This window comes from Malaclemys terrapin, chromosome 15 (assembly GCF_027887155.1).
Source record: "Malaclemys terrapin pileata isolate rMalTer1 chromosome 15, rMalTer1.hap1, whole genome shotgun sequence".
Taxonomy (NCBI): domain Eukaryota; kingdom Metazoa; phylum Chordata; order Testudines; family Emydidae; genus Malaclemys; species Malaclemys terrapin.
This window is the reverse complement of record NC_071519.1, coordinates 9,508,019-9,521,029: the sequence shown is the minus strand read 5'-3', so window position 1 is coordinate 9,521,029 and position 13,011 is coordinate 9,508,019. Positions and strand designations below refer to the sequence as shown.

Below are 13,011 nucleotides of genomic sequence, written 5' to 3'. Positions count from 1 at the left end.
ACTCCTCCAAACTCTCCCCTCAACTAGGAGAGAGGAGGGGGATCATTTTATCCTTCACATCCAAATTCGCAGGGGGAAGGAGGAAGCTACTTTCTGGTGTCTGCTAGGATCTACAGGAAGCTATAAGCTATATTTACCCTGAGGATGCGATCCTTGCTAGGGACAATAATGAACTGAGAGACCTCCCAAGGGCTTTGTAGGGCATCCCAGCTGTTTCCTTCAGGCACTTACAGATTCTGAGTTGGTTTAATGTTTCCTCACCTGTGTAGGGAGCGCTCAGGATCTCTCTTTCCTCTGAACCCTGCAGGTCTGGAACCCATGACTCTTCCCCTTGTTCCAGCTGGGAGATCACATCAGGTTGGGAAACTGGAAACCCTGCTCAGATGAAAGAAAACAAAGGAGTTCATTTGATTTCATAAGACTGTGTCATAAAAAAACATTCTATTAATTTAACTTCAGTGCTTAGTGTGAGCTGGTGTGCCCGGGATCAGTCCTCACTGAAAATGCCAAGATCAAGGCAGGCTGAAAAAGGGAGAGCAGATGCTCCCAAAACTGGTGGTTAACACTGAAGTTAAATTCACCAACCAGTCACAAACTGCTTCTGATCACCCATACTGGTTAGCGAGAAACTGGAAAAAGAAATCACAGCCCCCTTTATTGCATTGCACCTCTCTGACTCCCAATCAGCACCTAGGTCCAGTACAGTGAGAGGTTATTTAAAAACTCTGCTCATATAAACAAAGTGTTCTTCTGACCTCAGAGTCAGCCACATTACCAGGTCACTATAGGTTTGGATCTTACCCAAAATACTATGATGCCAGCCAATCCTTTAGAATCTAAACTAAAGGTTTATAAGAAAGCATCTAATAAAGGTTTATTATAAAAGAAAGAAAAAGGGAGTTGTTCAATGGGAAAGCAGTCAGATACATTCAGAAATCTATATATCTGGTTCCTAGCAGTATTGGTGAGTTCCTGGCTTGAAAGGCTGTCTGGTACACATCCACATTATTCAGTTCTTTGTTCAAGGCTTCAGTTTGTAGAGAAGTTGCTCCAGAGCTAGGAAGAGGGATTGAAGACAAAATGGAGATGATGCAGCTGCCCTGTATATTCCTTTTGCCATGTGGCTTCTACTTCCTGTGTCCCAAACACAAGCTTCACAGCACATGGCATGGAAAAGCTTTGGAGTTCTCAGTACATAGGTATATCCCTGCATGTCTTCCTGACTCAATAGGTGTATCCCCTTAGTTCTTTCCATGGGCTCATTGTACAGCTGATGACCCTGGATGGGCCGTCGAACAGGCTAGGCAGCGCTGATGCCAATATGTCTGGGGTGTCACCCAGAAACACTGCACAAGTCTGGAAATACAGATATACCCTACATATCTATACCTCACAATACAAAGGTGATACAAAGATAGAAACAAAATCATCATACTTGGAAAATCATAACATTTTCATTGACGCCTTACATGGCACATCTAGCACAATTCATTGCAATTTTATCATATTGGTATTCATAATAAAATAATAATAATATAAAGTGTCTCAATTTCATACAGTGTCACATTTAATAAACCAGTGAATTCCCAGGACCGCCTCCCCAGGTCCTTGAAGATGCCGAACAACTTGCTTGTGAGGGACTGAAATACCCACATATATGTTGGGAAGACACAGACAGATACTGTGCAAGTCTGTACCTCTATGTTCACTCATCTACAAAATTATGATCAATTTTGTACATAGTATGTGTCAGGGCTGAATCCCCACTGTATCACTCTGAGTGCAGAAAGTGGGGGCCCGCAAGGATTCTAAACATTAATTCGTGCCACTCTAGGCTTGTATTAAACCTCCAAGGTTACAACTTTTCTCTGACCTTGGTTTGGTAAATGCTGCCACCACCCAAATGCAAAAACACCCCAAACCCTTGGACCCAGGCAGGAGCACTTGAGAATTCCTCCCTCTGGGGCACCCTCAAGCCCTTTCACCTCCCCTCCAGAAAAGAGCTGAGAAAGAAAACAAAGGAAATTAGCTGTGGCTACCAGATAATCAAACAACATGCACAAACCTCTTCGGACACCAAAAATCCAATCCTGTTCTTAAAAGAGGTAAATTTTATTAAAATTGAAAAGGAAAGGAATACATCTGGAACTTAGGCTTTTGCTAGCTCTTAAAAGAAACAATTTTTGTAAGCACCCAAAATAGCTTTCTTTGGGGTTCAGCTTAAAGCTTACAAGCAAACAAAAGCATCTGGGATAGCACAGGGGAGATCTAAAAGCCAAAATAAAAAAATAAACCTGATTGTGTCTGTCTAAACGTTCCCTATTCAAATAATTTCTTCTACATATGGAAGATGAATTTTCATACCTGCTTCAAGCCATACACAGCTTTGCTACTCCGTGTCGCCTTCTCCGGAGAACAACAGACAAGGGAAAGTTACTTTCCCGTTTTAAAAAGTTCTAGCCTTTCCATTGGCTCTTTTGGTCAGGTGCCCACTTCCTTTCCCTTTACCTGTGGGCTTGTTAACCCTTTACAGGTAAAGCAAGCAGAGAACTCACACCAACAGGGATTTTACAGCAAACTGGCTGTCTGGGTGTTTACAAAAAAGATCAAACCAGTATCTTAGATGCCTATATACAAATGCGAGAAGTATGGGGAATAAGCAGGAAGAACTGGAAGTGCTAATAAATAAATACAACTATGACATTGTTGGCATCACTGAAACTTGGTGGGATAATACACATGATTGGAATGTTGGTGTGGATGGGTACAGCTTGCTCAGGAAGGATAGACAGGGGAAAAAGGGAGGAGGTGTTGCCTTATATATTAAAAATGTACACACTTGGACTGAGGTAGAGATGGACATAGGAGACGGAAGTGTTGAGAGTCTCTGGGTTAGGCTTAAAGGGGCAAAAAACAAGGGAGATGTCATGCTAGGCGTCTACTACAGGCCACCTAACCAGGTGGAAGAGGTGGATGAGGCTTTTTTCAAGCAACTAACAAAATCATCCAAAGCCCAAGATTTGGTGGTGATGGGGGACTTCAACTATCCGGATATATGTTGGGAAAATAACACAGCGGGGAACAGACTATCCAACAAATTCTTGGACTGCATTGGAGACAACTTTTTATTTCAGAAGGTTGAAAAAGCTACTAGGGGGGAAGCTGTTCTAGACTTGATTTTAACAAATAGGGAGGAACTCGTTGAGAATGTGAAAGTAGAAGGCAGCCTGGGTGAAAGTGATCATGAAATCATAGACTTTGCAATTCTAAGGAAGGGTAGAAGGGAGAACAGCAAAATAGAGACAATGGATTTCAGGAAGGCAGATTTTGGGAAGCTCAGAGAGCTGATAGGTAAGGTCCCATGGGAATCAAGACTGAGGGGAAAAACAACTGAGGAGAGTTGGCAGTTTTTCAAAGGGACACTATTAAGGGCCCAAAAGCAAGCTATTCCGCTGGTTAGGAAAGATAGAAAATGTGGCAAAAGACCACCTTGGCTTAACCACGAGATCTTGCACGATCTAAAAAATAAAAAGGAGTCATATAAAAAATGGAAACTAGGACAGATTACAAAGGATGAATATAGGCAAACAACACAGGAATGCAGGGGCAAGATTAGAAAGGCAAAGGCACAAAATGAGCTCAAACTAGCTACGGGAATAAAAGGAAACAAGAAGACTTTTTATCAATACATTAGAAGCAAGAGGAAGACCAAAGACAGGGTAGGCCCACTGCTTAGTGAAGAGGGAGAAACAGTAACAGGAAACTTGGAAATGACAGAGATGCTTAATGACTTCTTTGTTTCGGTCTTCACCGAGAAGTCTGAAGGAATGCCTAACATAGTGAATGCTAATGGGAAGGGGGTAGGTTTAGCGGATAAAATAAAAAAAGAACAAGTTAAACATCACTTAGAAAAGTTAGATGCCTGCAAGTCACCCGGGCCTGATGAAATGCATCCTAGAATACTCAAGGAGCTAATAGAGGAGGTATCTGAGCCTCTAGCTATTATCTTTGGAAAGTCATGGGAGACGGGAGAGATTCCAGAAGACTGGAAAAGGGCAAATATAGTGCCCATCTATAAAAAGGGAAATAAAAACAACCCAGGTAACTACAGACCAGTTAGTTTAACTTCTGTGCCAGGGAAGATAATGGAGCAAGTAATTAAGGAAATCGTCTGCCAACACTTGGAAGGTGGTAAGGTGATAGGGAATAGCCAGCATGGATTTGTGAAGAACAAATCATGTCAAACCAATCTGATAGCTTTCTTTGATAGGATAACGAGCCTTGTGGATAAGGGTGAAGCGGTGGATGTGGTATACCTAGACTTTAGTAAGGCATTTGATACGGTCTCGCATGATATTCTTATCGATAAACTAGGCAAATACAAATTAGATGGGGCTACTATAAGGTGGGTGCATAACTGGCTGGATAATCGTACTCAGAGAGTTGTTATTAATGGTTCCCAATCCTGCTGGAAAGGCGTAACGAGTGGGGTACTGCAGGGGTCTGTTTTGGGACCGGCTCTGTTCAATATCTTCATCAACGACTTAGATATTGGCATAGAAAGTACGCTTATTAAGTTTGCGGATGATACCAAACTGGGAGGGATTGCAACTACTTTGGAGGACAGGGTCATAATTCAAAATGATCTGGACAAATTGGAGAAATGGGCTGAGGTAAACAGGATGAAGTTTAACAAAGACAAATGCAAAGTGCTCCACTTAGGAAGGAAAAATCAATTTCACACATACAGAATGGGAAAAGACTGTCTAGGAAGGAGTACGGCAGAAAGGGATCTAGGGGTTATAGTGGACCACAAGCTAAATATGAGTCAACAGTGTGATGCTGTTGCAAAAAAAGCAAACATGATTCTGGGATGCATTAACAGGTGTGTTGTGAGCAAGACACGAGAAGTCATTCTTCCGCTCTACTCTGCTCTGGTTAGGCCTCAGCTGGAGTATTGTGTCCAGTTCTGGGCGCCGCATTTTAAAAAAGATGTGGAGAAACTGGAAAGGGTCCAAAGAAGAGCAACAAGAATGATTAAAGGTCTTGAGAACATGACCTATGAAGGAAGGCTGAAAGAATTGGGTTTGTTTAGTTTGGAAAAGAGAAGACTGAGAGGGGACATGATAGCAGTTTTCAGGTATATAAAAGGGTGTCATAAGGAGGAGGGAGAGAACTTGTTCACCTTAGCCTCTAAGGATAGAACCAGAAACAATGGGTTTAAACTGCAGCAAGGGAGGTCTAGATTGGACATTAGGAAAAAGTTCCTAACTGTCAGGGTGGTTAAACACTGGAACAAATTGCCTAGGGAGGTTGTGGAATCTCCGTCTCTGGAGATATTTAAGAGTAGGTTAGATAAATGTCTATTAGGGATGGTCTAGGCAGTATTTGGTCCTGCCATGCGGGCAGGGGACTGGACTCGATGACCTCTCGAGGTCCCTTCCAGTCCTAGAATCTATGAATCTATGAAAAAGGGAGATCCCTCCACTCCCCTTCATTTATGACTGTATGGCTTGTGAGGTATCATTTGAAAAGACAATCTACTGAATATCCTTCTGTTATAATGTGTAGCAACATTGTATGTAAAGTTGTGAGATTTGACAGTATGATACACCACTACCCCGATATAACGCGGTCCTATAGAACGTGAATTCAGATATAAAGCGGTAAAGCAGCGCTCTGGGGGACAGGGCTGCTTTACCTTGTTATATCTGAATTCGTGTTACCACAAGCGGTTTCTCTGTGCTCCCCGGCCCCCCGCCCCAGCTCACCTCTGCTACGCCTCCTCCCACGAGCGTGCCGCAGCTCCGCTTCTCCTCCCTCCCTCCCAGGCTTGCCGCGCCAAACGCATCTCACCCACCCTTCCTTATGTCATCGGTGCCTACATGTACCATGACCACCGGCTCCTCCCCAGCACTACACAAATCTATCTAGATGCCTCAAGAAATCAGCAACCTTCGCACCAGGCAGGCAAGTCACCATACGGTTCTCCCGGTCATCACAAACCCAGCTATCCTTGTTTCTAATGATCGAATCTCCCATTACTAACAGCTGCCTTTTCTTAATGACTGGAGTTCCCTCCCCCGGCGAGGTAAACTCAGTGCAAGAGGTTACCCCAACACTATCTGGAAGGAGGGTCCCAACTATGGGAAGGTTTCCCTCTGCTCCCATTGACTGCTCTGCTTCCCTGGGCCTTTCATCCTCCTCAACAGCGCAGGGGCTGTCTGACCGGAGGTGGGAGAAATCTACAGTGTCCCGGAAAGCCTCATCAGCGTACTTCTCTGCCTCCCTTAGCTCCTCCAGTTCCGCCACTCTGGCCTCCAAAGCCTCCACGCCGTCTCTGAGAGCCAGGAGCTCCTTGCACCGAATGCACACATACGCCACCCACCCACAGGGCAGGTAATCATACATGCTACATTGTGTGCAATAAACAGGATAGCCCCCACTCTGCTGCTGGGCTTCTGTCTGCATTCTCTCTTACAGCTACCTAGGTTAACAATAGGGGTTTTATTTAAATCAAGAAGTTTGTATTATAGCTTAAATGTTTTAAAGAATGGCAAGAGTACCTCGCCCCCTTCCCACTCCCTCACGAAACTCCCTGTTAGCAGCCCTGGTCGCTTGCTCACTGCTTTATAAAGCACTCCCCTATCACATACCCCCCGCACCCCCAGCCCCTGCTGTGAGCCTCTCAGGGTAGGGGGCTGGGAGCACCCCCACGACCCCAGCCCACACCCCCAGCCCCCACTCCTGCACCCCCTCACACACCCCCAGCCCTCCCTAACTCCTGAACCCCACCCACATCCTCACCCCCACACTGAACACCAAATGGGAGCTCCTGCACCCCCTCCCACATTGCCAGCTGCACCCCTCGCACCAAATGGGAGCTCCTGTACCCCCTTCCCACATTGCCATCTGCACCCCTCACACCAAATGGGAGCTGCCCCAGGTAAGCACTCCACACCCCAACCTCCAGCCCCAACCCTGAGCCCCCTCCTGCATCCTAAAACCTGACCAGACCCTGCACCCCAATCGCCAGCCTGCTCCTGCACCCTAACTCCCTCCCAGACCCTGCACTCCCAGCCCTGACCCTGCACCTTGAACACCCTGGCCTCCTGCACCCCCTCACACCCCCCAGCCATGACTCCTTAACCCCTCTCTCACACACACACCCCAGTCCCCTGCCCTCCCTGATTCCTGCAACCCCCATACCTCCTGCCCCCACACACCCCCAGCCCCCTGACCCCCTCACACACACCCAGCCATGACTCCTTAACCCCCTCACACACACCCCAGTCCTCTGCCCTCCCTGATTCCTGCAACCGCCCATAACTCCTTCCCCCTCAAACACCCCCAGCCCCTCACACCCCCCCCCAGCCCTGACTCCTGCCCACATCCCCACCTGCATCGCTCGCATGAAACAGGAGCTGCCCCAGGTAAGCGCTCCATACCCCAACCCCCTGCCCTAGCCCTGAGCCCCCTCCCACACTAACTCCTGGCCAGTCCCCGCACCCCAACGTTTTTTACATTTTTTTATAAAGGGCTCTTATCCAAAGCGCTTTACAATAGTTCGCTAACAGTACAAACAACATTTGGAAAGATCATTAAGTGGTGCACTGAGACCCTCAGCGATTTTCAACTGGTCTGTGGAAAAATCAGTTAGACTACAAGAACAATCCGGTACCTCACTTCATTTTCATTTACTTCCTATTACTTATAGGAGGAGGATGAAGGGATGGGGGGGGGGGAAAAAGATAAGAGAGAATGTTCTTTTTCTTGCCTGGGTCCCAAGGAGGAGCCCCCAAAATGAAGCTGAGCACAGGGCCCCACTAACGCTAAAACCGCCACTGAGCTTCCTTCTCTGGGTACTCCCAACCAGCATTCAAGGACACACGGAGTGTCTGTGTGATACGTAACCCTGGACCAGCAGCTCTGACTCCAGCAGCCTGCTCGTTACACCCCAAGCACATTCAGGTTTGGGTGGAGAAGGCTCAGGGTTTGAGAGGTCAGGGGTAGGAAGCTTCTGTTGATTATGCTGCACCTAACGCTCAGTTTTACTTGAGCAAACAGGAGATATTTGACACTGTGTGATACTGCTCCTGTGCTCTGTTCCCAAAGTGTTCTGCAGCAGGGGAGGGTCTCTGGCAGTGTGTGTGGCACTGGCATATTGGCATGATGCTGAAACTGGGCAGAGGAGAGGTGGCATTGTGGGGCTGGCGTGAACCTTAACTCTTCATTTCCCCTTCCAAGAACCAAGGGGACAGTAACCCTTACCCAGTGAGGTCACAGTCTCATAGTTCTCCTGCATGACATCCCAGTAGAGGGCTCTCTGAGTGGGGTCCAGCAGAGCCCATTCTTCCCTGGTGAAATACACAGCCACCTCCTCGAAGGCCACCGGCCCCTGAAAGAGCAAGAGTCCAACACTCAGTACCTTCTGAGAGGAGCCCATCAAATGGAAGCTCTGGGTGGATTGCAGTCAACAATGTCCCACTCCCACCCTGCTCAGAGCATCCAGGAAACACCAGGGTGAGGGGACGAAGAGAGAGCCCCTCCGCTTTCCCAGCAGATCGATCACACACCTACTAGCCACAGACTGATACAGGACATGGATCCCCTAGCAGGGTCCAGGGAGAGCTCCCTGGTAGGAAGCCCAACACCCTCCTCATTCTGAAGATCTGGATATGAAGGGAGGGGCATCTCCCCTAAGCCTGACTGGTGGGTGCCCCCTTCCTATCTCACAACAGCCACTGATTAGTCAGATCAGCCTTCAGTACTACGAGTCTGGTCAGTTTTCCTAGCTCCATGTAGCTGGGTTATTTTCTGTTCAACAAATTAGGTCATTTCCACCACTTAACCTCATGGGTCTGTTCCTAGAATCTAAGCCACTTATTAAACAACTCCCAGCAGGTTTTCCACATGCGGTCCTCCTCCATTTCTCCACCCTGTGCATTTCCTGCCCCGCTCCAACCTCTAAACCAGACTGTGAAAACATTCCCATCTCCGGTGTATTTGCTGCCTCTCTCCCACCTGCAGGAACCCACCAACCACCCCCTGATAATACCTACCTGGACTGGCTCCTCTGCAGCCATTTCTCTCCCCTGTCCAAGGAGAGGACGGGATGAACTGGAGCGAAACATGGACGTCATTCTGCAGCCTGGCAGGGTGAGAAGGGCAGTTGTGAAGGTTTAATTAATTTCACAGCATGATTCCCCCCGGCCCTTTCCCTGCAGACAGACACTCTTGAGTCTGCCATGCTGAGAAAAGGCTTAATCTCTTTATACAGTGTAGACCTGGCCCGTCCAGCAAGGCTAAGCCCACAGAGACATTTTTAACCTCCCTTCTCCCTCCCCACATCCCATAACAAAGTCTCTGAACCCAATGCTAGAAAAAAAGCGGAACCAAAGGATTCACTGTGGGGGATTCTCTCGGACACTGACCCCACGGCAGCCACACCCCAGCAGGAGGGATATGGAGTCAGGAACTGGATTTTCCTCTGTCTGATTCTCATCTTCTCCACAGGAAAGTGACTCTATCCAGGGTGCAGTAATACATCTGTCTGGGCAGATGAGAGATCTGGAAATCTCTCTCAAAACTCTTCTCTCCCACAGCCCCTTTCAGTCTCTCTTTCTCCTTCTATCTCTTTTTCCCTGTCCTCTCCCCCTGCCTGTCTGGTAGGAAAGTCCCATTCCTGGGTAGTTTTCTCACCCATGGCTGGATTTGCTCCTGCAATTGCTAATGGGACGAGAAATGAGGGGTGTCTGTTTGTGTAGAGTCATTTTAAGGCCAGACCCCCACATTTTCCCTTCATTTCTTTCAGTTACCTGGAATGTCTGGCTCAGAATTCAGTATTAACAGGGCCAAGGGCTGCCCTAAGGGGCTAGTACCAGCTGGAGAAAGTCATCACCTGGGCCCAGCAGAGAAGAAGCTTTAATTAAGGTCACATCCCAGCACAGAACCCCCACTGGGGGAGCAGCAGCTGCTAAGCCTGGTCTCCCAGATCACAATGGAGGCTGCAGCATCTGACCCAGGAAGCTGAACCCCAATATCCTGAGCAGAGAGGGACAGAGCGTTTGAGCAGCTTCCCTCCCTTAGCTCTCTCGGGAGAGCAGCTAATGAGAGCCCCACCTCACAGGGAGAATTGCGCATCTCATTTGCCCCACTGTCCATCTGGAGTCACTCCTTGTCTTTGCAAACAGTGATTCTGGATTAACATTGGTATCAGTGAAACCAGATTTCAGAAAGAATGAGTCCAGAATGCTGTAGAAGTGACCATTGTGTGGCAGTGCTAATCCCCTTCCCACCTCCCTCAACCCGCAGATCGAGAACAAGGACTGAGAGGGCACAAATTTTCCAAATGGAACCAAAAGTTCCTGCTGTTTTCAAAAGAGGAGAAAAGCAAAATCTGTGATTTCACACTAACAGTGTTTGATAAGCGGATAGAAAGTTATCACAGTGACAGGGCATGTGACTGGGGAATGCCGGGCAGTGCTTGGAGCCAGGACTCTGGCACAAGTTGATCAGAGAGAAGGATCATGGTTAGTAGCAGTCCCCAGAGCCCCCAGCCAGGGGCCCCAGACACCCCCCAGGCAGGGTCCCACCAGATATTCCCTGGGACGCAGCCCCCAGAGTCCCTGGCCAGGGACTCCAGATACCCCTCAAAGCCCCACCGGCCAGGGAATCCCCACCACACCATGACTGCCAGGTTGGGAATCCCAAAGGGTTCCTCCCACTAAGAGCTCCCAGCAGCCAGGGACACCCCCCCCCCCCCCCCCGGGAACTCCTCACTGGGAACTCAGTCCCTCACTGCCTGCCTAGGACCCCCCCCCCCCCAGAAGGATCTGCCATGCCGTTTGTCTGGGACCCCCTCCTCCACCCAGCGGGACCCCCTGACCTAGTGCCAGATCTCCGCGCCCCCCCCCCCCCAGCTCTGTGTACTGGGCATGGCCAGCGGGGGAAGCCCAGACACAGACCCTGGCACAGCACCAGGCTCCCTCTAACCCCCGTCCCACCTCCCCAAGAGATCCCCACCCCCACTGTTCTGCAGCCAACAGGCCCCCAGCAATACCCACCTCCAGGACCCATAGCCTCAGGGCTGGGCACATCAGAACCACCCCCCAAACCTCCAGAACCCACCAACCTGACTAGGGTACCCCCTGCCCAGTCACCCAAACACCTCCCCTACCATAATGCCCCTTCAGCTCCAGCTGTAATCTCCCCACACAGACACCCCTTGCCCCCAGAGCAACAGTGTTACCTCACAGTGTCTGAGAAGTGGATAGAAAGTTATCACCACCCCCTGCTGGCCAGAGGGAGCCCTGGGGGATGCTTCTTGAACAGGAGAATGGAAGGCCTGGAGGGCCAAAATAGGTAAGAAATTTCTATGCCCGGTCACTAGCAAATAATGGCCACCATGGATCCACCCCAGAGGTGGCTACATCTTAGCACTGCGGGAATCAACCCTTCACAGAGACCATTTGTCATGGGGCTTGGGATACTTCTGGACCCATGCTATACTCAGAGTGACCTCCTCATCCGTGCAGGCTGGAGAAAAGAAAAGGGTCCAGCCAACTCTCCTGTTACCAGCTGGGAACCACTGATCCCCAAACAGGGGGAGGCCTCTGGCTTTGATGTGTATTAAATATGTGGCTGATCGCTTTAATCAGCAAACATTTTAACAGCGCTAAAGGGGGAAGAAATGATTCTCAAAGAAGAGGGGAAATATGATCACTGGGAAATTTAACCCCCTGCAACCGCCAAAATGGAGAATGACTCAGGGCAACAGGTTCCCTCCAAGGAAGGAGAAGTTACTGGGATTTAGAAACATGGGGAACAGCCCCAAACATGAAAGGATTTTTAATTGACATTTGATAATAACATAGAAATGAAAGAGAAAGGCTGGAAATCTGAGAGTGTTTCCCATCGATATTTGTTAAATGAATAGAGAGGAAATGGGCACCATTTGCAAACATTTTATATCCATGTTTAAGAATCTGAGAAAAGGCGTAAATCTGAGATTTTCTTAGTATTTTATAATTAGAGAGACAGGAAAAATCTCAGGACATATTCAATTAGAAATAGACAACTAGAGAGAAGTGGGGCAAATGTTGAGGGTATTTTATATCAATCTTTGAGATTTGCAGAGAAAACGTGTCACAAACTATACAGTTGAAGGTGGAAATCAGAATTATGGAGAGCCCAGCGGGAATCGGGGGAGACGAGAAGTGATCAGTTGAGGGGAAAGGGGGGAATCTCCCCGGATTTTATAGCCACGTGTGAGATACTGAGAGAGGAAAGGGGAAGAACTAGAGAGAATTTGTATCGGGGTGTAAGAGGCAAGTGGCACAAACAGGGACAGGATCCAATTAACTCCCCTCCCCCTTCCCCCACCCGCCACTTCTCCCCCGGGGATTTCCTGCTGCACAGAGACAGTTCAACCCACCCCCCCCCCGCAACTCCGGCTTCTCCCCTCCCTGCCGGACACCCCCCCACCCCCGCCGGGCCCCCGTCTCTACCCCCCGCCCCCCCAATCCCAGCGGGGCCGGGGGCAGCTCCGAGGCTTCGCCCAGGTTCCCCGGGGCAGAGAGTCACTTTCCTGCCCGGCCCCAGCGCCCCCCCCCCGCCCGGGGTCTCTCACTCACCGGCCGGTGTAGCAATGTGTAGCTGGGGCTCGAACCGAGCATGCGCAGTAACAGCTGCTGAACCCCTCCCTTACCTGAGCTGGAGAAGGCAGAAGCGCCCCCGGGGCATTCTGGGAGATGTAGTTTTTGACTCTCACTCACCGGGGGCCTCCGGCCCGGGGGCTAGTGCGGGCAGAGCCTGGGGCTGCCCAAGGGGCGGGTCCCAGCTTGAGAAAGCCCCCCCCGGCCGGGCACGGAGGGGTTAATCCCGGGCTCCCCCCGGGTCAGACGGCGGCAGCAGCAGCAGCTTTGTTTTACCGCCCGCACGGGGACTCGCACGGAGCATGCGCAATTTCAGCTTACCTGGCTGGAAAGGACGGAATCACCCCCCCAGGAG

The 13,011-nt window shown here is 49.4% G+C and overlaps 1 protein-coding gene across 3 annotated transcripts in view; it reads right to left on the bottom strand.

The window, feature by feature from the left end:
* LOC128823024 (zinc finger protein OZF-like) overlaps positions 1–12,924 on the bottom strand; it is a 29,070-nt gene extending 16,146 nt beyond the window's left edge. For all 3 annotated transcript variants that reach the window (XM_054005035.1, XM_054005034.1, XM_054005036.1), the window contains exons 1-4: positions 12,710–12,924; positions 9,063–9,151; positions 8,272–8,398; positions 262–375 (exon numbers count right to left, since the gene is read on the bottom strand). In XM_054005035.1, coding sequence (XP_053861010.1) covers positions 262–375; positions 8,272–8,398; positions 9,063–9,143 — 322 coding nt within the window. In that variant the 5' untranslated portion in view covers positions 9,144–9,151; positions 12,710–12,924. The remainder of the gene's footprint in view (positions 1–261; positions 376–8,271; positions 8,399–9,062; positions 9,152–12,709) is intronic.
* Between the last annotated feature and the right edge of the window lie 87 nt (positions 12,925–13,011).